The following is a 23,435-nucleotide window of genomic DNA, read 5'->3' on the forward strand; positions in this document are numbered from 1 at the left end:
AAGCTGAAACATACAATGAATACTAAACTACACATTTTTAAATGATATAAACACAGAACAAAATATAGTAAATAGAGATAATAATCCCTTGGTTATACAAATAACTTAATGATTAAGCTAATTGAACTAAAACATTCCTTTCTCTCACACACACAGAAGAGATGGTAGTGCTCCACCTGAAGTAATTAACAATGAAATTTTCATTTAAAAGAAGAAGAAAAAAATATACTATTTTGTTTTTAAATGTATAAGAATATATCCTATTCTAAGTGCACCAATTAACATGAATTCTCACAGGACAAGATACTGTTGATAATTAAAGTTGGCTTGGCTACAATGGTAATGTATAAAAACCAATCCTTACTAAATAATGCAATATTACTTTTGAAATCCTTATTTGGAATATGTGCTACAACACTCATTCATAATTTATGCTAATTTATTCAGCTTTATCATGTTACTAAGCATAAATACAGTTTCTCATTAAGGTATTAATAAGGGAATCCTGATTTTCGTGAGACTCTTGGATGAACTCTCGTCGGTCGCTTTAGAACACTGTACTGGAGGATTCCCTCCTTACTTTCTTCACGACGTCGCAGACTTCGTGATAGTGTTATTAAATGAAATGGTTTTTATCTTTTCAAGTTAATAAAGGACAGAAAAAGAATTAGTCCTGACAGGGGACAGACAAAGAGAGAAGGAGATCAATTCTACAGTAATGGCTTCGGAGAACATAGGTAATAAAGAAAGCAAATAATAGACAGATTCTTAAAGAGAAAGCATTGGTAATAAGACAAGGGCATATATATATATATATATATATATATAATATATAATCATGCTCCAGCCAAGCCAGTCTTTATTCTTATGAACAGCTCCCATTAAATATGTTGCCCACTGTACTTACGTATGACAGTAGTCAACTATGAAATCATCAAACTGCAAGAGCATAACAGTTCATTTTATTTTTTGAGAAGCACTAGTGGGACTCATTCATAAATCCAGAGAAGACAAGGAAAAGAAGTTTCAAAAGGTGAGCACTAGTTAATAAGGAAAAAAACAAGATAACAGAAAAAGAAAGTTGTCCAGTTTCACCATTGAAATTCTTCCAACCTATCATCAGAATATGAGCTGAGCATCAAATGCTAGGAAACTATGAATGATTTTTAGCAACCACAATGGATGCACTCTCATTGTTATTTTCCTTCCTATACAAAAAAAAAAATACTATTTGTTGCCTTTTGTTTGTCTGGGAATCAAGTTTCCATTCAAGATGTACATAGAAAAACATTAAAGATCTACTTGCAAGTCCCAGCCACAGATTGATCATCTTCACTTTTGTTATCTTTATCACATATTCCTACATTTTCTTCAAAAGGGGACAAAAACTAATGAACGGTGCTTCTTAATTATATCTATGGAAAGACTGCAAAACACCACGATCTTCTCTCAAAAGCGAGTTCAAATCCAAGAAATAAAATACTAAGAATTTGTGGACATGCATAATCTAATGAAAATATGCTGTGGGATAAGATTCTTATGGGTTGAGAATAGGATTCTCAAATCCTTTGAAATGATACATAATAATAATGTAAGATTAGGTTTTAGGTGGGTTCTAGCTGGTTCTTTCTAATCATAGACCAGTCAAGAGGGTTAAGCTAAACATGCAAAAACATTAAATGCACTTTTGATCACCACCAAATTTCAAACTTTTAATGTACCCTCAACTTGATTGAGTTGCTCTTGCACACGAATGGTGGAAAACAGCCAAAAAGGTGCGGTTAAAACAGAAAGCAGCTGTTGAGCACATTACAAAAGCATTTATTCTCCTCTTTTTTGGCTGAACAATGTGTTTAGCTCATAAGAGAATTGAATGAACGGAAAGAGAAGAGAAGCTCTACCCTTATTTTGATAATTTACTCCAAGAAGAATACATAAAAGTTGAACTTCAACTACCTTCTTTAGTTTCTACTTCGAATAGATAACTAGCTAATGAATCAACGCTTCAACGCAGAAGTAACTGACCTTTACAGACAATGAGAACTTCTTCTAACGATAAATTGACGAGAATTGAGTATACGCCATGGAAAATGGGGAAGATCATCGTTGTTCGAGATCACACCAAATATATGAATATCTATTGCAGGTTTTGTCGTCTCGGCTATATGATGATTACCTTCATGTTTGGTTTTTGGATTGCCGGCGGATTTACAACTTCGCAACGACGATGATCGGAGAGATTTCTCGGTAGTGTTCATCGTGCAGACGGGAGAGATGGGGCGGTTTTTGAAAGTGGGCTAAAGCCCGCAAGGAGAATGAATAGCTAAATAATCACAAGCCCATCGGCCCATAACCAATTGTTTGTATAATTGAATTTGAGTATAATGAATTTATAAATATATAATTAAAGGATTTTTATTTCTCTCTAAAGATAAATAAACACTACAAAAAGTTGAAAAAGTTAATATTTTTTTCAACTACTCTCTTTCTCCATTATTAATATTTGAGATGGTGTTAATGTTGGTTTGATTCATCATTCTGTTTAGTCGGATCGATTTGTTTTGTCTCGGATGTTTGTATTTTAAATAATACTCTCATTCGATTGTGTTGATAATCCTTTCTTGAGTTTGTGTATGTTTTTTTCTTAATAGCAAATGAGATGAAATAATCGGATCTTAAATTATTTTTTATTTTCTTAATAAAAAGTTACTAGATTTGATCTTTCATATGGAGGAGCTCTTGTATACTCTCATTATTTGTATAAAATTTTCACTATTTCAGTAATATATGTAAATGATCTATTTTCACTTGGTAGGACATTTTTCAGCGTTTTTTTATCTATCATCGGTTAAGAATAATTTTAACTACTACTCAGAATATTTTGTAGAGATTTTTTCGACAATGTTTGATTGGTTCGTTCTGCTTGTTTTACCTTAACCCACGTCGTTCAAGTTCGTTTTTGGAGGAACCTTCAACAAATTGAATGATAGTTAGATTTGGAGTTTTATTTTTGTAAATTAATGTCTTATATGTAATTATATGAGAATTAATTTTGTATCAAACAAAAAAAACATTTTTCTTATAAATATATCTCTAATTAAATAATCTTATTGATTTTAAATTCAAACAAAATATATGACCATTATTTTTAATAATTAGATCTTTTGTCAAATTTCAATTTTTCTATGAGTAAATTGAATTAAAAAAAAAATTATGATGCATGCTCAAGAAGACTTAAGCCCAACACACAACTAGAAACAACATTAGCACACAATTATACTTAAAAATAAATCTTCCCCATCATTGTAGAGCACCCTTCTCCAATCATAAGATTTATGAATGGACATGATAAGTATAGAATAATTTGTCAATGCTAAAATTATTATTAATTTTGACAAACATGTTTGATGACTTTTTCTAATGTTGGACCTCTTTATTGGCTTTTCATCTTTTTAAACTACATTTTTCTTCTACTCCTCGTCCTAAGAAGAAAACGACTCTTTTAGTAGCTAAAAGTGCTTGATTTTTGTGTATATCGTGTTAATGACTTTTATTTTAGTCGGCCAAAGAAAAATGATGTATCGCCAAAGGGCAAGTCTACAATAGATATTATATTAATACAAAGAAGAAGATGACATTTCAAAGCAAATTTGTCAACCCAATAGATTTCATCATTTGTTGGGAAAATAGAACATTAATTAATTATACATATAGTTTCCCCAAGTGACCATCAATATTATTTAATTAATTTTGCAACAACACCAAATATACCTCTATTAATAATCTTTCCCAATCCATCAAGCTTTCAACCACACCACCAACCAAATTAAATTAAACCTTGTATAAAAATGGTTCATAAAAAAATAGTTCAAAACATGGTATTAATTATTTATTGATATGGGTTCTCTCATAATTAATCATGAGTCAGTAATCAGTTGGTAAATCAGTCCAATTCCAATTAGACAAGTCCTTTAATTTGATTGCATGTTTCATATTTTAATTTATAATATATATTAAAAAGATAAAGTAGGTAGTTAATTTGAAATGGATTCATTGGAGGAAAATTAAAGTTATGATGGGGAATGTTTTAGACATTATTAATTAGATATAGATTTATCATCAAAAATAAATAAAGATTGATACCAATCTTCTTCCTCTTCCTTATGCAAGTATAATTTGGAAAGGATGACATATTTGGAATGAGTGGCAACCACTCCACTTATTAATTACTATACCAAGAATATTTATCCTATTTAATATTATTTTACCACCAATCTTATTGTATTTTTCAATAAGCTTTAGGAATATATTAGGTATTCACAAGTGGGATAGTTTACTATTTTTTAGTTTATGCAAATTTTATCTAACATTTTTTTAAAATAATATATAATATTTTAAGTTAAACTAAAAGAAAAATAAATTGTTTTGTTATTTTCTTTACAAGCTTATGATGTATATAAATGGTTTAAATTTTGAAAAAAATAATAATTTATCTTATGAGGTGTGAGGGTGACCCTATGTGAGAGCCTACCCGAGGGTGATGCTAGTTAGGTGGTCCTTGGCACTCCTTCCAAATCTTTAAGAAAATGTTTTTTTATAATATTTAACAGTTAAATTATATTATATTTTTTAAAATATATTACAAAATTATTATTTAAAATATTATATATTGAGATTTTTTTATTATCATTATTAATTAGTTTAATTTTAAATAATTTTGTTACGTTTAATATCATATTTTTTAAAAAGAATATAAATTATATAAGCAAAATTTTAATAATATATATATATATTAATATATTAAAAATTAATATTATTATAAATAAATAAACTTAAGACCTATATAAAATATAAAAATTAAATATATTTATGACTTTATATATTTAATTGTATTTACATTGTTAAGACATAATAATAATAATAATAATAAAATCGAAACATCACGCAAATATATTTTCCGCTAAATCCTCTGTCAAGCAAACTGGAAAAAATAGTCTTTAATCGTCCTATGTCAATTTTTAATTAAATTTATTAATTATTTTATTCAAATTTAAATTTATAAATATATTTTTTTTGAGGATTGAATTTTTTTTTTTAATTATTTCTTATTCAAATTTAAATTCATTCATAAATAAAAAAGTATTTTTTTTAGATATAGATAAAACTAAAGAAGAAGGAACATTATAAAAAAGGATTTAATTAAATAATGAATTAATTGTGCAAGGAAGAGAAGAGACAGAAAGTAAAAAACAAAAAGGTCCTAAAACTGTGTGCAGTTAGTTAACTCCGTCAATAATGAACGGTTTTGGTGGGAAAAAAGAAACACGCTCTGACGGAGATAGTTATTAAGCCGTCGCCGTCTTAAACGACCTCACAAGTCTCCCTCTCTCTTCTGAATAATTTCATCATCACTGACCGGAGACCCATCTCTCTCTCTCTTTCTCTCTCTTTCTCTCTCTACCTTCCTCGCCGTCATAGATTGAATCAAGCAGGTGACGGCGATGCAATTTTCATCTGTGATTGGAATATAGTTTCATCTGCACCAAATCTCCATCTCCATCTCTCCGATGGCGATGTTCATCTGATCAGTTTCTTCACTTACACAATTAACCGGTAAGAGAATCGCGAATTGGAGGCTTTTCTTTCTTTATACAATAACTGATGTTGTTATCCATCTCTTATTTGACTTTGATCAGAGTATTCTCGCTTCAAATTTTGGATCTCGCTGACCTCTGAATTATTGATTCTTCTTTTCTCTAGGGTTTCTAGTAGTCAACTCTCTGTCTCCTTCACTATTTCGGTGGTTTTTATGCCATGTGAATTCTAAATAACAGGTTCTGTTCGGTGAATTTTGTCTTACTCCTTCATTCCTGCATGCGGATAGAATACACTTGTGTTTTGGTATAGTGAAGCTTTGATCCTTAATCCTTATCACATGATGAATTCCTACTGGATATAGATCGATTTTTTGTTTGATTATTAAGCTTCGTTGAAGACGTGCCTTAGTTGAACGGGTAATTGTTGATTTGACGGTAGTAGATGGAAGGATGATTAGCTTTGATTAATTGTACCACCATTGAGTCATTGACTTTCAGCAAAGTTTTATATATTCTACAGAAGCTGAATTTGAATATCGTCTTCTGATATAGTAATTTCTTACCTAAATTATACCATGTAAGATTTTGGTGGATCGCTGTTTTCATCTTCTGGTGTTAAAGTTGCTTAAAGAACTTCCTTCTTAAGAATAAGATCTGGAATCTTGAAAAAATTGATTCATCCTAGATACTGAACAAAATTAGGAGATCAACTGTGAACAATAGTGAGCTAGTTGTGATGCCAGTACTTGCTATTCTTGCAAAAGCACAAGACAAACTACTTCAATATCTTCGATGTTACGCTTGATGTGTTGAATTGTTAGTGCACTTGATAATAATTTGATCGGTTTTGTTGTTTTTCGGTGTAATTTGTAGGTTTCTGATCTGCCTCACTGAGTTACTACTACTACTACTACTATTAGTAGGTGTAGTAAATTAAGCCTCTGATAATTTCCTGGGAGTTACTGAATGGGATCAGCTTGTTGTGTGGCTGTTAAAGATAGGACTATAACTAATAATAGTTCTAGCAGAGAATTGTCACATAGGAATGTTAGGTACTCACCCTCTTGGAGTTTTCAGTGGGAGAATCGAGGGCGGGTAGCTGAGGAAGTTACTTCTGTTAATTGGTCGGGACAAGTAAGCAGGACCGATCAATTGGAAGTCAAGTCTGGTCGGACAACAGAAACCGCTTTTGCTTCTGAACTTGGTAGTCCATTAGAGAGCTTTCATAGACTCTCCTGGCAGAAGTCACCTGTATCTGAAACATTTGCAGAAAATTCCAGACCTCAAGCTTCAGGTAAATGAATTAACTTCATTTTTTGATTCAACTGAAATTAAGTTTAGAAAATTGACTTGATTCAGTAAACTTGTAAGAGCATCCACAAACTATTTTAACCCTCAAAATCAATCAACTTATATTAGGCTAAACGCAGTCTTTTAAGTAATTTTCATACATTGATTCTATATTTTATCCCAATTACTTAAGATTTAGATATTTTCATTTGATTTATTCTAACATTTACTTTTCAGCTACTTAACTAATTTAACACTTCAATTATTTGAATAAGTGCTTATTTAAAGTTAATTTGATAAAATCACTTAATTATTTTGATTCAACAATTAAACTAAAAAAATTGTTTTTAACTCAAATGATCAACTTTTTCATGGACCAAGATTCTTTTAAAATAAACCCAGATTATTTCCAAATAACTCTACATCAAACTAAGCTTTTAATCTTCAAAAGCACAGTCTGTTGCATCGATATTTTCTTGTGATTTGAAATTGTTGCCTTGATCTTTTGCTTGTCCGATGCCAAATTTATTTAAGATTTTGATACCATATAGTTGGTGGTAAACCTGATCTTGTCTCTCCCCTTGTTCATACAATGCAGATGGGTTAAAAGCTGCCGGTGTTCCATTGGAGGTTGGTAGTGGAAAGATGAAATTTTCTAGGCAAAAATTTGTTATGTCCTTCTTTTCTTCCAAAAATTGTTAAAGAATAAATCTTTCTCTTTGAATTTTCAGGTGAAGGAAATAACAGTATCTTCCCCAGCTGCTGTTTCTTCATATACACCGCCAAGAAAATTATCCCTTTCAGTTTCGTCAATATCATCGGCATCGCCTTTGTCAACTCAAAGTCACCTTGTTCCTTCCATATCAACTCCTTCAAGATGGTCTCGGCATTCTCCAAGCCACCACAGTTTGATAAGACAAGCATCGGATAGCCGAATTCCAGAACACTCGTCTCCTAGCTTCTCAATCTCCGAACTCCGCGGATGGAGCAACGCATCCAACAAGGGTTCTGTGGGAGGATCTTCGGACCGAACCACTTTCTCCGAAATCGTTGCAACTTCTCGTAGAGAAAGGTGGTCGTTTGACAGCGAGTTTCTCGGTTTCAGACATAATAATAGTAATAGTAGCAGAGCCTCCGAACCGGGTAGTGATTTGAGGAACTGTGGGGTTTGTTCGAAAGTGTTGTCAGAAAGATCGTTTTGGGGTGGTCAGAAAATAATGGGTACTAACGAAGTGGGTGTTGTGGCGGTTCTGATATGCGGGCATGTATATCATGCTGAATGTTTAGAAAGTATGACGTCGGAAATAAACAAGTATGATCCTGGTTGTCCAGTTTGCACGTTTGGTGAGAGGCAGGTGTTGAAGTTATCGGAGAAGGCGTTGAAAGCTGAGATGGATTTGAGGGCCAAAAATAGGAGGTCGAGGAACCGAGTTGTGAATAGTAGCGACTTTGACGGTGACGATAGTACTAGTGCTACTTTCAATAGTAGTAATAATAATAATAATGAATCTGAGGGGAAGAATAAGAAGAAGTTCAAGTTAGTATCAAGTAGTAGTTTGAAAACGTCGTCATCATCGAGTAAAACACCCTTCCTAAGGAGACACTTCTCGTTTGGGTCGAAGAATGCTAAAAAGACGTTTTTGGAGGATAGACCTAGCCGCAGCAGCAAGAAGGGATTTTTCTGGTCAAGATCTTCCAAAGAGAATGCTAGTTAGCTTCTTGCTAATTTGTCAATGTAAGGAAGGAGATATGTGTTATTTTGTTTTTCTTCTTGTTGTGGTGGTGGGAATTGTGGTTTGGTATTATTGAAAAAAGTGGTAGTAGGTTATAGAGGATTTATAAATTCATACTATTTTATTGTGTAATAATAATTATTATAGGAGAACAAGAAACATCACAATAGTATAGGACAGTTGAAAATGTCTCTCTACTAGTAAGATACTAATCTCTTGTACATTTACAAACTCTACTATCATTGTTGGAAAAACATCTTTTTCATTTCATTACAACATCTTCATGATTCCCTTCTCTTATGGGTGATTATTTTACTTATATTAGGGTTTTATATTATTATTATTATTATGTCTCATTGGATAAAGCAAATCTCAATGTTGTAACAAAAAACATGGATATATATTTTTTCTTTTCTTTCCATAATGAGGAATAAGTGGAATGTTTATTTTAGAAATTAAACTTAACAATATCCTAGTCCAATTCGTCACCGAAAATGAGCCTCCATAGGACTTGTTGGACTAGGTTGTTCGTTCCAGAAGACTCATTTTAGGCCCCAAAAAAAAATGAAAAGCATGGACAGTCTTAGCTTGTTAGCTATCTCAAATCACAAGAAACTGCCTAAATAAATCGACCTTCACCATGCATGACTCTAGCTCTTATCTCGTTAATCTATCTATAAATGAAAATAAATGTCTCGTCTTAAAAAAAGTAAGTGCATCGATAATAACTTGTTAGTTATTTCAAAGATATTAGATCTCAAAGTAGAAAAACAATATTAATTAATCAATAATAAAAAATTACAAAACTTATCAATCACCACTAAATATAGAAAAACAAACCAGAAGATGTGGTTAATAATGACCGGATAATATAGGTCATTCACAACTTTACTCTCGGGTTGAAGTCGTTACTCTCTGAAATCACATTTAAAGAGTAGAGTTATGAATGACCAACGAGCATAAAGATAAACTGAAGATTTAAGATAATTAACATAAAACTAATGAACGGCAAGTGGAGTCGGACGAATAATAAGTTGGAAAAGAAGGAAGACAAACAATGATAAATCACAAAGTGAAAGGAATGATATCGAGGTAGACAGGAATGAAGTTAAACAAGGATAAATCACAAGGTGTGATGTAATTTGTAGTGATGTGAAATATATTTAATTAACATAAAACTAAATGAACGACAAGTGGAGTCGGACGAATAGCGAGTTGAAAAAGAAGGGAGACAAACAATGATAAATCACAAAGTAAAACAATGATATCGAGTTAGAGAAGAATGAAGTTAGACAATAATAAATTACACCTTGGAGACGGATTTTAATACAGTTAGACCAAAACAAAAACATCATCTTGTATAACCTTAATAATAATAAAAAACTTAAATGTTCGAAAAAAAGTAGTTTCATCATTTCAATTTACAACCCAATAAGTAATCTGTTACGACTTAATCTGTAACTGAGGTTCGAGTTCTTGATCTTTAGGACCGAGTGGGAAATCTTTGATTTAAGTACAACGGAAGAATTATGTAAAAATGATTTCAAAATTAAGGGAGAAGAAGAATCAAGATGAGAAAAAGAATATTACTAATATATACTTAACCTTACAAGACAAATAGTCAAAACAGAAAATACAATTGGGACTTTCAAAAATCTTTTCATATATTCATTGAGGAAGTGAAATCAACATTATATAGTAACTTTCCCCCAAAATATTCAGTTACGTCCTAATTTGATCATTCAACAATTTATATTTATGGTCTAATTTATACTATTATAAAAAAGTAAACTTTGAGATTGATTTCTTAAACACTTGATGGTTTTTTTCCTAGTTGACCTCACCTTATGGCCTGGCTGTAGGCTAATGAAGGCATCCTTTTTTTTTTTTAAACTGAATACAGTTGCTTATAATTTTATTTTATTTTCATAAAAATGGAGTTTAAACCGGCTTTGACAGACATGAAAAAGGAGGATTAAGGATAAAACCCCTTAATCAAAGCCTCCGGCAATAGAAAGTATTGCATAAATGATCATTGAAAACCAAAATGAACAATAAATACTCATTGCATTTATCTTATAAGACCACAAAAGAATAGACACACAACCCGAGAGAGAAATAGTAACAGAACAATATCTCAGGACAACACAACGACCGAAGACGGGGAGGTGCAATTGATTGCAAGCCCGACCCAACAAGGATTGCGTTGCTTATTGCAAATAAATAAATTCAAAAAAGAGTAGGGAAAGAAAGCACAAAGCCTTTCAAAATAACATAAATAGCCTTTCCCCCTAAAGATAATGTTACAACCGACCTGTTGTTATTATCACAAATTCCCAGCAATAAAAGAATACGCTACCATCATCCCATTATAGTTCTTCATCGTCAAGTTGAGTGAATGAGAAAGGATAGAATTTGTAACCGTCTCCCTCGTAGAATTTGTTCTGGAATTCGACCCAATGCAGCCTCAGTGCGTGAAGGAAGGCACTCAGGGTCTCCATAACTAACAACACCCCAACGGTTGCACCAATGAAAATTATGCCTCCAACTATCAGGATCGCGATATTGTTGTACCTTTAGCAGCAGCAGCACAAAACAAGTGTCAAATAGCATGCATGTTGGAAAAATTAAACAACTTCAAAAGCCGCAAAAGGACTTACCCCCATGCAAGAAGAAGAACCTTCTCATAGAATACACTAGACAATTCCGAGTGCGCAAGACTGGAAAAATAAACAAAATTTTATAAGATTTCTTTTACATATAGGGTTGTTTGGATTTAAACCAAGAGGAGAAACCCAATAAAAAGACAAACTAGATTTACAACAGTTTTGTAAATTTTTTATGGAATTAATTATGATGTTAGGGAAGAAAAAAGGAACAAGAAAAACACATATTTTGATTTGTCCGAGGGAAGGAACTTGATTCATTGATGAACCTAAGATTCGTTCTGTTTCATTTTTCCCTTTTGAATCAGTGGTTTTACACTACAATAATTTTTTCGTTTTGTCAAAAATCAAAGCCAATAATGTTTGGTAGAAAAAGTTGATAAAAATATTTTTGTAGCTTGATCTAAAAAATTATCAAAAAAATCACCTTTTTCATCCCCTTTCACCTAAAAAAAGATCTCATCTAATTCAATCACATCTTTCATACCAAATAAAAACAAAATCACTTTCTCTTTTTACTTTGCCAATTTTAAAAAGTGATTATGATGATAATGGTGACAAAATACTAGTTTCCAACTAACCTTGACCTCTTCTATTTATAATATTCAATTTTCACGGTGTTCTAATGAAATTCTTTATTAAAAAAAGCAGGATATTTTGTTTTTTGGTCATTTAATCCAAATAATCCACTTTTCATTAAGCAAAAAATCAATTTATTTACGAAAATAAATAAATATCAAACAAGCCCTTAGGAGGTGTTCCCCAGGTATGCATTCAAATATGTCGCAGGAAATAGTAGCAAGACGATTTGCCAGACCGAAAGAGTGAGATAATACTATTATCAAATTCACTAGCCAGTCAAGATTTAATCATCATATAACTACTGCTCCCAATAAAATTTAGTAAGGATTAAGGAAGGGTCGCTAGCAAGTACCTGAGGGCCCAGAGACGAAGATATGACGCGGTATTTGAGACTGCTCCAAGTACAAATTCAATGGTATGTATAAGTTGATGAACAAATACTTCACTAAATTCAAATTCTCCATGTCCATGTGAATCATGGTTTGTTTCCACTTGTAAGCTATCATCTCTATCCTCAAGTGCTATGTAGGACTCACCCTGGTGCCTCTGTACACACAAACGTTCAAAGCATTAGAAGAGAATAATTCAATACAATGGTATAAGACAAATTCAGCAAGAGAAAAAGATGAATACTTCTTCGTGTTGCTTCTTCAGAAGAAAAGGCTTGGGCAATAACATCCATGGCACAGAAACAAGGGCCAGAAGTAGTAGCACCATCTGATACCATGAAAAGAAAAGATTAATTGAGTTTTATCCAATCTATCACTCACCAAGAGACAGGAAAATTAGAGGTGGTTAAATTAACCTGGATCATCTTTTGACCGGGGAAGAGCTGATTCTCACCCAGATCATCAGTGGGGCTCAAGAACATATATATCATCACATGGTACAGATCAGCTTGTGAACCAGTGCACCATTTGATGATGATGAGAAGGGAGAGATAACCAAACAAGCTATTCAGGAATATTATTTGAGGGACAAACTGAAACCTATAACAAATCACAACAGTAATTTGATCACCAGGTTATGAGTGTTCCTTATATCATTGTTATTGCTAGTAAAAAAAAATTAAGTCAGCTTTTATATTCATACAAAATTGTGAACAATGGAGCCTATATAGAAAGTGGTATTTTGTCACAATCACATTGGAAAATCGCCAAAATAAAAAGTAAATTAGTGGTTTTTGTTTGCATACCAAAATGTGATTGAATTAGATTAAAATTCATTTGGTATAAAAAAAAAAGTTTGGCTGCATTTTATATTTGAATTTTTAACATTTCCCCCCTTAATAGAAGGCTCATGGACACAAAATTGTGGCATCAAGCCTTCATGATCATTTTTTTTAATTATAAAAATAAGGTTACCCTTAATATATATTGACTATTGGGTTGGAGGTTAAGGAGTAAAGACAAGGGTCTATGCCTCTTTATGACATTTTACCATATCAACTTCTTTTCCTTTTCCTACTTGGGAACAATTAGAACTCTAGGCCAAAAGGTGAGCCAAAATTTTGGATTGTGATCCAAAATTGTTTCCCAATAAGTGTTTATTCAAAAATATTGTTGTATTTTTAGCCAGTTGACAAAACAACTTACGAAAACAGGCCCTGCTGCATTGCTTGTACTATATAGAAATTGAAAAGCTTTGACATGCTATATGAAACCAGACCATGAAAATGTACATTAATAATAGCAAAGCAAACTGACCAGATGTTTATGTTGTTGTTAAAGAATTTGCCATTGAAATAGCTCATAAAAATCCCTAGGTTCATCTGGGACACTCCAATGAGTATAGACATTTTCATTTTCAGTGAATTGAGGAATGGAAGCTCACTACGAGTACCATGCCACACAGGATCCACACCAAATGGATATGTGTCACGCACCTTGATCAAACCTGCAGTACCAGCATCCCTATAACAAAAGATGTTGACCCATTAACAATCGGATAAAAAAGGAATATTCTACAGGAGTAAATGCAGAATCCATGGTTATCTCAAGAACCTGCAAGAAAGATCACGGCAGGAATAGGCTGATTGACCGAATAGTTCAAATGGAACTGAGAAGAACTCATTATAGATCAACCCGGTGTAGATAGAGAAGAGTGACATCATCATTATCACATAGCGGCCACCAAATACCATGTCAATTATGTCTCCAAGTTTCTGCATTACAGATCCAAATCCAATCAGTATCTATCCACACACTAAATTTACATCCTACCTAAATTAATAAAATGTATCAAGAAATGATGGGTCCAAGGTAAACAAGATAATAGTGTGAGTAGAAGACAATATCTAGACTCCGACAATGCCTATTAGGAAACTAGTATTTTGTCAAGATCTTATTGGAAAAGCGCCAAAGTTAAAATTGAATGTGTGTTTTTATTTTCATTTGGTACAAGATTTTCTTGGATCATGATCCAGTGTATTTTTGTTGCTTCATTTGGTATGCAAATTATTTTCTTGATAATAATCCAGATTATAGTGTAATTTTTAGTTTATTTGGTATACAAATAATTTTCATGATGATGATCCCAATTATAGTGTAATTTTTTGCTTAATTTGGTATAGAGATGTTTTTTTTAGATCGTGATCAAATTAGTTTTAGATCATTGTGATTTTTGGAAAGCATACCAAATGTAGATTTTTCAGATATGATCAACATGAAAAAAGTTGGTAACAAAAAGTCAACATACACCCAACCAAGTAATAAAAAAATTGCAAGACAAATATACTACGGTAGAGAAAAGAAGCTGGAATCGAGTATAAGACGAATCCAAATAAGGAACAATGACAGATGTGTCGGATGGAAATGAGGATTACCTGACCCTGAAGTTTTTTTTCCTTGGCTATAAAGTATAATGTCATTAGTAACAGACAGATACCATGTCCCCAATCACCAAACATGACAGCAAAAAGAAATGGGAATGTAACAATTGTGAATACACCAGGATTCGCTTCTTGATATTTTGCCACCCTGAAATAACATATTCATGTGGTTAGCAGTTAAGCTAGTACTACTGTCAGAACAATACATGCTGACAGGAATTCACCCACATCAGCCCAAGCTATAGTATACTAGTTAATGAAATAATTAATAAAGTTGATTGAAAGTTTCAGGCATAAATGAAGTGCTGGATGGGAAAACAGTACTTTCTTAGACATTAATAAAGAAGTCATGCTACTAAGCTGTGAAAGTTCTGTAGAATAAAATTTAAAATATTGCTGTATAATATATATATGTGATGTATTTAAAAGGTACACATTCTATGCATGACAAAATACAGAGTTTGAGATGTGTTTTGAAATGGAAGAGAATATGCTTAAAAGTGAGCTGGGTCCACAATGGCTAATAACTATTAGCCACTAAGTCCTCTTCACATCAAGCAAATGCAAGCAGAAAAACTCACCCATAAGCATCAACAATCTCTTGAAAAGAAGATGTGAACTTATTTGTTCGAAAATAGGTTGGTGGCGACTCCTTGGTATGCAATATCTGGAATATTGGGCTAACTTGAGAGTTAGAATCATATGTTGCCCGCTGCAATGCATCCTGAATCTGCATAAATTCAACCCAGAATCATTAATATCACAGTTTACACTAGCAAAATAGGCAACTCAGAACAACAAATAGATGTGTACTTGATCAGCATGATAAAGAAATCACCTGTTTAGTTGCAAAAACGGGACTCCAACCTTCTGCCACGAGGCATTTCTTCGTCACATCGATGCTAAGCATATTTAAAATGTTGTAAATAGATTTCTCCTTTCTCACCTTTTACAAACAAAAAAGGGTCAGTGATTCAGCTTTACAGTTGACGCGATTTATTAAGCCAAGCATTGCATATTAGGGTAATGACTTGTCTATAGTCAAATTCTCACATACCAAAGTGCTCCATTGTTCAACTTGTTCACCAATCGTTTGCAACAGATTGTCCCGCTGCAAAAACCCAGCATCTATCGTAGTCTTCAGTTCAGACAACTTCCCTGACACCTAAAAGTCAATTGTATAAAGTTAGTGATATCCAGACTGTAGAATGAGTCTTCATCCGTCAGATGTGAGCCATATTTCATTTCAAATTATAAAGCATTAAGACATAGATAATTTGCATTTATTAAATTATCCTTGTATAATCTTTTTAAATGGGTCAAATACATGATTGTGGTAAGGAGATAAGCTAGAAGTATTTGGACGTATATATTTTATACTATACATATGCAAAATAGATTAGGAAGATTGTGTCTACTGCTGCACATGAAAAAAAAAAGAAAAAGAATTAACAGCTATGTATTGATGCTTAAAAACAGAAAATACATAATATGTTTTCCTGAAAATGCAATCATGATTAGTTTATTACCAGGTCAACCTACACTAACTATGGATGACATTTGAGACAACTAATACAGTTTTCCATTTGAAACAAGTTTACTAATTTTATGGTAGCATTAAACATCTCATTGAGCAGACCTTTAGAATATTAAATTCTATAAAAAAAATAATCTGGAATACATAATCACATTTGTACAACCCACATGCGGGAATATAATGAAAATAAATCACATCATCATAGGAGACTGACAACATATAACTCAAAAAAAAGAGAAGAGAACACAACACATACCTCATTGACCATTAAAACTTGTTTGACAACATCTTCATCAAAAGGATACCGGTTAGCACCAAAAGCTTCACATATCTTAGATATTTTGTTCTTTGATCTCTCCCCCGTATAGAAAATCACAAACACATTTTTCTCAGCCTGACAATTCACAATCACTAATCAGATCTAAATCACCAAAGCCATATAGATGGTAAAGATATTACCCTTTTCATTTGGTTAATGAGTTCTTTCAGAAATGATGAATATACGAATATAACTTTATTCTAAACCAATCAAAATGTTAATACCTATATAAGAGTATGAGAAGGGTACTTCAAATTATATGAGTGCTTATATATTTATGCATACATATATGTGTTATATTAAAAAAAATATATCACTGCATTTTAAACCAATCCAAATGTTAATACTACCTTCCATTTCAGAGGAGAACTTGATGATTGCCTCTTGACAACTAAACGACTACCGAAACATGAAGGCAATAATAATGCATAAAAGTGAGGGGAGAATTTCACTAATATTCTCATGCATAAATAATATAATTAAATTAGGCATTGACCTTCTCTCCTGACACAGGATCAATGACCGTTTCCTCAAGGACTGAGTGCTTCAAAAAGACATTGCCTCTGGTTGCTCGGAAAATAATCCGCTCAAACGCCATAGATTTCTCCCTTGGAACAAGGCCAGCAAGAAACCCTAGCTTAATTTGCTTCGATGAATCAGTTGTCATTTGCTGTAATAAGAAAAATGTCATGAGAATACAGTAGGAAGTGGAACAAATTTTCACGTAAAAGAACAATTCCATTTTTTTTACTTGCTCCATTAACAGGGGGGAGGTCAATGACTCTTCTGCTGTCAGCCCAGGTCCAAGTTCTCCATGTTGAGCTCTAGCACTACTTTGGGCAGAATGAAAAAATCCTCCTGCCTGTTTAGAGCAAAAATAAAATACACTAATTTTATGATTGCAATAAATTTGATACTCTAATGATCCATGAAAAAATAATAACATCATACTATCATCTAACATTATGGCCATAAATAAGACCACCCTACAAGTTACCAGCATATAAAAGCAGTACAATATGGTTATCCTACCCTGCCTGCAAATGAACAATGATGCAAATCGACGACTAAGTTTGTACTAGCATTTCATTACACAATGTTTATTTTCTACACAGTGAAATCAGCTGGTGGTGCATTGAAGTGCCATATCTTGAGAATTAACTCTAGACAAAATCAACAACTAAGTCTTCTTAACACTTCAATTGCACTGCATATATTGTATACAAAATTCAGCTTGTGGTGTTTTGAAGCACCAACGTCATTTTTTTTTTCTGCTTCTATTAGGATTTAGTAACCAGAGCAACTCATTATATATGGCCATAGATTTGTCATTCCACCTAATTTGCACAAACAACAACAAGAACATATATATTTCAAGACATCAAGGCAGTTGTGTCTGCAATATGACATTGTAAGAAACACATCATGGTGTACTGAAAACAAACACATACAAAATGCCTTCTTCAGTATGTAAAATGTAGGGAAATATAAGGTGAATCCTGTTCCAATAATGGTTAAACAATTGGAGAAGAAGGCATACCTTCTGCAATAGAAGCTTGTACTCAATAAGCTCATTGTAAGAACGCTGTAATTTTCCAGAGTTTGCATTCATTTCAAGCAGTTCAGCTTCAAGCTCTCCAAGTTTCGCCTAATAAAGACATACAATGGTCAAAGGACAGCAGTGGACCAAAACATATATATTCTATGATAAGAAGATATACAACAATCCTTTTCCAACAAGATAAAATAAATGTTTAACTCACCTCCAAGTCATCCAAACCCAAATCAGCCTTGGAACCAACCTTGCCTGAATGCGACACGCCAGCTTTTGACATCTCTTCCTTTAAAAAACGGAGCTTGCGAGCCATCTCTCCACATCTTTTAATCTAAAATTAGCAACAGATAGGATTGTACTGGTTTAACCATCAAAAGACAAATGTTTGACACTCAAAACTCAGAGAGCGGTGATATATTCTAAGAACTACATACCTGAGCAGCATAAGTGCGCTGGAAAGGACTCTTTTCTGCATTGAGCTGAAACAACAAACAATCAATGCCATATGGAGAGCATTTAGAAACAGTTCCATAAAAAAAGAACAATTACAGAATGACCACTGATTTCAAAATCCCCAAAGAATTAACAAAATTTAACTCCTCCCCTCTTCCAAAGAAACCCAAATGATTATGCAGACAATGTATTAGAATTATAGACTAGCAGCAATTCAGATTCAGATTCAGATGTATAATGTAAGGCATTAAACATGGAGAAGTATTATGAAGTAAACAAAGAATCCAATTTGACATATTAATTGGAAAATATATATTTCAAATCGATTGTCAAAAGCAGATAACACCCATCACCGATCTATAATAAAAACAAAATAAATCCCAATCAAAAACCCTAAATCTGCGACAAAGATTGGACTTCATTGATAATAAACACATGGGTCGAGTTCAGAAACTCTTCTCAAACAAAGAGCTAAGAATACGAACATTACCCATAAAAATCAAGCTAGAGAAACATAGATCACTAACCTCTTTGAACTGGATAAGGCCAAGGTCACCAAGATATGAAACAGTTTGGTGAGCAGATTCGATTGGAATAATGATCTGTATCAATTGCATCGACTCCGATCGGAGCAGATCAACCGGCGGGCAACATCCTCCCCCACGGCGACTTTCTCCCATCTTTGCAAATTCTCTCTCTCTCTCTTTGGAAGTCTTTCAGCTGCTTCCTTCTTCTTCTTCTTCTTCCGTCCGTATTCGTTATACGTGTAGCAATCTGATACCGGGTTTTATTTACAGTGGGGATGGATCAATTTCTATGATTCCTATCTGTCTATCTATCTATCTTGTTTTTGGATTCACTTTTTATTTTAACCGATAGCAATCAAGACGAGGTTTTTAATTCGGAAACACAGCAATCTCGTCTTTATCTTGTGGTTTCTTTTTCATGAAGATTGACTCCTATACTATTATAGTTTTTCATAAATGGACCCCAACTTCTTATGTAGCTGTTTTCAGCCTATACATTTTTTTTTCAATCATTTATACAACATGCCAATATTTTCCTGGCTAGTTATCCTTTCAAAGAGAACAACAAAGTCATTCAAAAATTATTTAAAATAACATCTACCATAATTCATCACAGCATACAAAAAATATCGTTGAAGGAGGGTAAGTAGACAACAAAGTTATAAATAGAAGAGAAACCACACTGGAAAAGAAAAAATCAATGATAGAAAGAAATCAACCAAATTCGTTAATAACTTTTAAGAATAGTTGTATGTGTATTGGTTGGTTGAATGAAATCAACTATAAATTCATATATACTCGACTTTTCTCTCGTTCTCTAGGCGAAGGACGAACAAATTATGAAGAAAAAAAAACGCAATAAGGGGCGGATCATTGTTAGGGCTTAGACACCTTAAAAAATGATGGTAAAGATGTGACATAATATTCAAATTTTATTTTTTTTTTAATTTAATTCATTTTGTTTCTTTATTTCATAAAAAAATGTGATAAAACTTACGTTTATCTACTCGTTTTATTCAAAATTTTCCTTTTATTTTTTAAACCTACCTCCAACTCGAATTTCTTAATCCCTTGTTGTGCAATAAATCTACTCCATAATGATTAGTTTAAATTGGACAAATGAAATAAGTATCAATGCCCATCAAATAGTAGGAGGAGTCATCATAGACACATAAAATCAATATAGAAAATTTTATTTTGAAGTTTTTCAATTGAGAAAAATTAAAAGATTTATTAGTAAATTATTCTTAAATTTGTAAAAAAATATTTAAAATAAGGACTTATACTTAAAAAATGTATTTTAAAAAACATAAAACACATAAAATTATTCTTGGTCACTTTACAGCTTTTAATTTTCAATTATTGGGTATTTGAGAGATTAACATAATCTATATATATATTTGACTTATATTTAGAAAGTGACTTTTAAAACTTATACACGTACATAAAATTATTCTACATTACTTTATTTAATTTTGCAATTATTGGGAATTTTCTAATTTTCTTTTAAGGGCTGTATTTGTTTATTTTCATTTTTATTATATGTGTTTTGCAAATTTCTAACATTATATATTAGTAGTTGATGACATGATTGTGTATGTATGTTCAACTTTATACCTATCATGCTGGGATTTATAATATTTTAAATTGACATTTGATTATGAAAATACTAAAATGGGGCTTAATCTTGAATGCAATTTTCAAAGAAAGGGTCCATATTTTAAAAATCATTTGAGACTCCAAGTGTAACAAACTTTTTGAACCTTGGGTTATCATATATTAATACTCTTTAATTTTTATTTTAATTTTAATATTTTTCTTAAAATTATTACTAATCATTAATTTCTAAATAACTCCAACCATAACCAAAATTTAAATCCAAACAACCTCAAATATAACCCAAAAAAAATTCCAACTTTTGTAAGAAAAGTTGCACCAATCATTAGGTTGTCAAAGGGAGAACGGTTGATCTTACTTTTTGAAAATAAAAATAAAAATAAAATAAAAAGAATGTTTGATCTCTATCCGGACCTTTCTGAGTACCAAAAGGCCCTCATTATTATTGCTTAAAAAGACTGTAGGGAACAGTTGTTGAGCTTTAATAAAGACGTTAGGAAACAATATTGCTTAATTAATTCGTGGGAAATTAATTGAAGAAATTTTTGAAGGCAGCAGGTTATTCATTATTGATACAATCAAATTATTTTCTTTGTATTTATTTGAAAGGCTACATAATTCGAGGTAAAATATTATTATCAAGATGCTTAATATATAAATAATTGTAATGTGGTATTTCATTGGTGAAGAGTTTATCTTCTCCTTTTGTTTGTTAAGTTCTTGTAATTGAATTGAATGTTCATATTTTGAGGGGGGAAAATAACACCAAATATAGTCAAATTACGGTTCTTGAATTAAATTTGTTTATATTATTTTTAAAAACTTCGATTACTTTGAGATAACTATACTTGTTATAACTTTGAATAATTTGGATATTTTTAGGGACAAATACTTCATTAATGATATCGTTGTAGGGTGCAATAAATTTTTATAATTCAAATGTCTCATTGTGTTCCTATATTCTAGTTAAGTTTGTGGCCTTCTATTCCTTTAATGAATAGTTTTACCTTCTATAAAATAAATATTTGAAAGAGACCTCTAATAAAGTTGGACAAAAACTCCATAAAACATCAAAAAGTAACCTAGATAGTGAGGGATAAACAACCAATTCCTCCTCAACCACCCATTGACAACCAAGAAAAGAGCACACCAAATTTTCAACTTCCATAAATTAAATGCCAAATACTCTTCCGCGTGTCTTATAAAGGAGGAAGAGAATGAAATTTGACTATGATCCAATTTTGAGAATGTTGTTACTCTTATCTCGTAATACCGCCATTAGTGCTAACCACATTCTTCGAATGAAATCGATCAAACGAATGAAGTAGATGACCACCCTGTAAAAAAAATATATCTAAAGCAACCAAATTCCGACTAGATGATCATAAACCTCATTTTTATTAATTAAAATATATCTAAAGCAACCAAATTCCGACTAGATGATCATAAACCTCCTTTTTATTAATTGCCACCAACAAGGGAAATGCCCATATCAAATTAAGATGTTTATGATCTTTTTGTTAACTTTAATTATAGATTTAATTTTAAAAAAAATACTAAGGTAGCTCAATCGATAAATGTAAGTCCTAACAAACCAAATGAAGCTAGCTTATAATATTAAATATATATATATATATATATATATATATATATTTAATTAAACACTTAAAGAAGATGATAATTAAACTAAAATTTAATATATTAAAAAAAATACAAGCAAGCACGTCTTTCCTCATTAATTTCCCATTAACAATAATAAACTCAAGCATCTCTTCCTCTTATTAATACAAAACAATCACAATAAACTAGCTAGCACAAAATAACTTGTACACACTCACAACAATTCAAATTTATATGCCAAGATCAGCTAGAGAGAGAAGAATATGAATGACGCATAACATAATATTTCTACCTAGTAGGATATTTCCAACTAGGACTTTGGGTAGGGGAAATAGAGCATACCAGGCATGAATGGGTAAAAAGGGCTAGGATAAGAAGGTGGAGATGACACCGGATCGCAATTCGTGGGCGCGGCTGGAGGTGCAGCCATGTTCAAGTTAGGTTGATGTTGTTGTTGTTGCTGCATTGAACCGTGATGATAGCGGACGTGATCACCGCTATTGTAGCAACCGTCGCGATCTTCGTCATCATCCTCTTCTTCATCTTCATCATCATCCTCGTTATCGTTATCAATTGGACCTTGATCATACAAAAGACCTTTGAAAACATGCCCACCTATGTCCACAACAGTTTGATACGCGCATTGATCAACCACGTTGTCCCCCGACATCATTCTCACGCATCTAAATGTTGCTGTTGTTTTCACCTCGCCTGGAAAATCCCTCGATGTTTGTAACCCTAACAACAAAAATATTAAAAACACATTGTTTGCAAATATTTGTTTAATGTAGCCTACACAAATAAAGATTCATTAAATTGTTCTATCCTTTAAAAAAACAATATTAATAAGGCACAATTAAGAAATATTCACATTTGAATTTTATGTGACAAAGAAAAATAACAGTTTTCATATATATAAATATTTGTTGAAAGGGTAATACCATTTTCTCACTTCCATTAAATGGGGATTAATAAAAATGGTTTTATGAAATTAGTGGAGACTTGTATCTAAATGTTAAAACACACATATAGTCATGTTAAGGTTATGGGTTTCTCTCTTCAATATTCTTAAACCATTTAAAAAAAATATTTCAATGAAATGATAATAT

At 32.1% G+C, this 23,435-nt stretch overlaps 3 protein-coding genes across 4 annotated transcripts; 1 reads left to right on the forward strand and 2 right to left on the reverse strand.

Annotated features, from left to right (window-relative positions):
* Positions 1–5,384: 5,384 nt before the first annotated feature.
* LOC124926538 lies at positions 5,385–8,893 on the forward strand. Of its 2 annotated transcripts, XM_047466786.1 has the most exons (5): positions 5,385–5,613; positions 5,761–5,834; positions 6,471–6,891; positions 7,486–7,517; positions 7,619–8,893. In XM_047466786.1, exons 3-5 carry the CDS (start codon positions 6,564–6,566, stop codon positions 8,600–8,602), a joined length of 1,344 nt encoding a protein of 447 aa, XP_047322742.1. In that variant the 5' UTR covers positions 5,385–5,613; positions 5,761–5,834; positions 6,471–6,563; the 3' UTR covers positions 8,603–8,893. The 2 variants fall into 2 exon arrangements, with proteins under 2 accessions (XP_047322742.1, XP_047322740.1); XM_047466784.1 differs by lacking the exon at positions 5,761–5,834.
* Positions 8,894–10,668: 1,775 nt separating this feature from the next.
* LOC124923743 (V-type proton ATPase subunit a3-like) lies at positions 10,669–19,406 on the reverse strand. Its single transcript, XM_047463707.1, has 18 exons — positions 19,090–19,406; positions 18,544–18,588; positions 18,318–18,440; positions 18,095–18,202; positions 17,306–17,416; positions 17,051–17,224; positions 16,492–16,629; positions 15,756–15,863; positions 15,537–15,644; positions 15,280–15,428; positions 14,693–14,846; positions 13,872–14,032; positions 13,575–13,781; positions 12,674–12,857; positions 12,502–12,585; positions 12,221–12,414; positions 11,281–11,340; positions 10,669–11,194 (listed from the first exon to the last, which is right to left on the reverse strand). Exons 1-18 carry the CDS (start codon positions 19,240–19,242, stop codon positions 10,990–10,992), a joined length of 2,466 nt encoding a protein of 821 aa, XP_047319663.1. The 5' UTR covers positions 19,243–19,406; the 3' UTR covers positions 10,669–10,989.
* Positions 19,407–22,636: 3,230 nt separating this feature from the next.
* On the reverse strand, positions 22,637–23,045 carry LOC124928084 (protein SHI RELATED SEQUENCE 7-like). The gene has a single exon (XM_047468616.1). The coding sequence runs from the start codon at positions 22,997–22,999 to the stop codon at positions 22,637–22,639; it is 363 nt and encodes a 120-aa protein (XP_047324572.1). The 5' UTR covers positions 23,000–23,045.
* Positions 23,046–23,435: the final 390 nt, after the last annotated feature.

This window comes from Impatiens glandulifera, chromosome 2, assembly GCF_907164915.1.
Source record: "Impatiens glandulifera chromosome 2, dImpGla2.1, whole genome shotgun sequence".
In the NCBI taxonomy this organism is placed as follows: domain Eukaryota; kingdom Viridiplantae; phylum Streptophyta; class Magnoliopsida; order Ericales; family Balsaminaceae; genus Impatiens; species Impatiens glandulifera.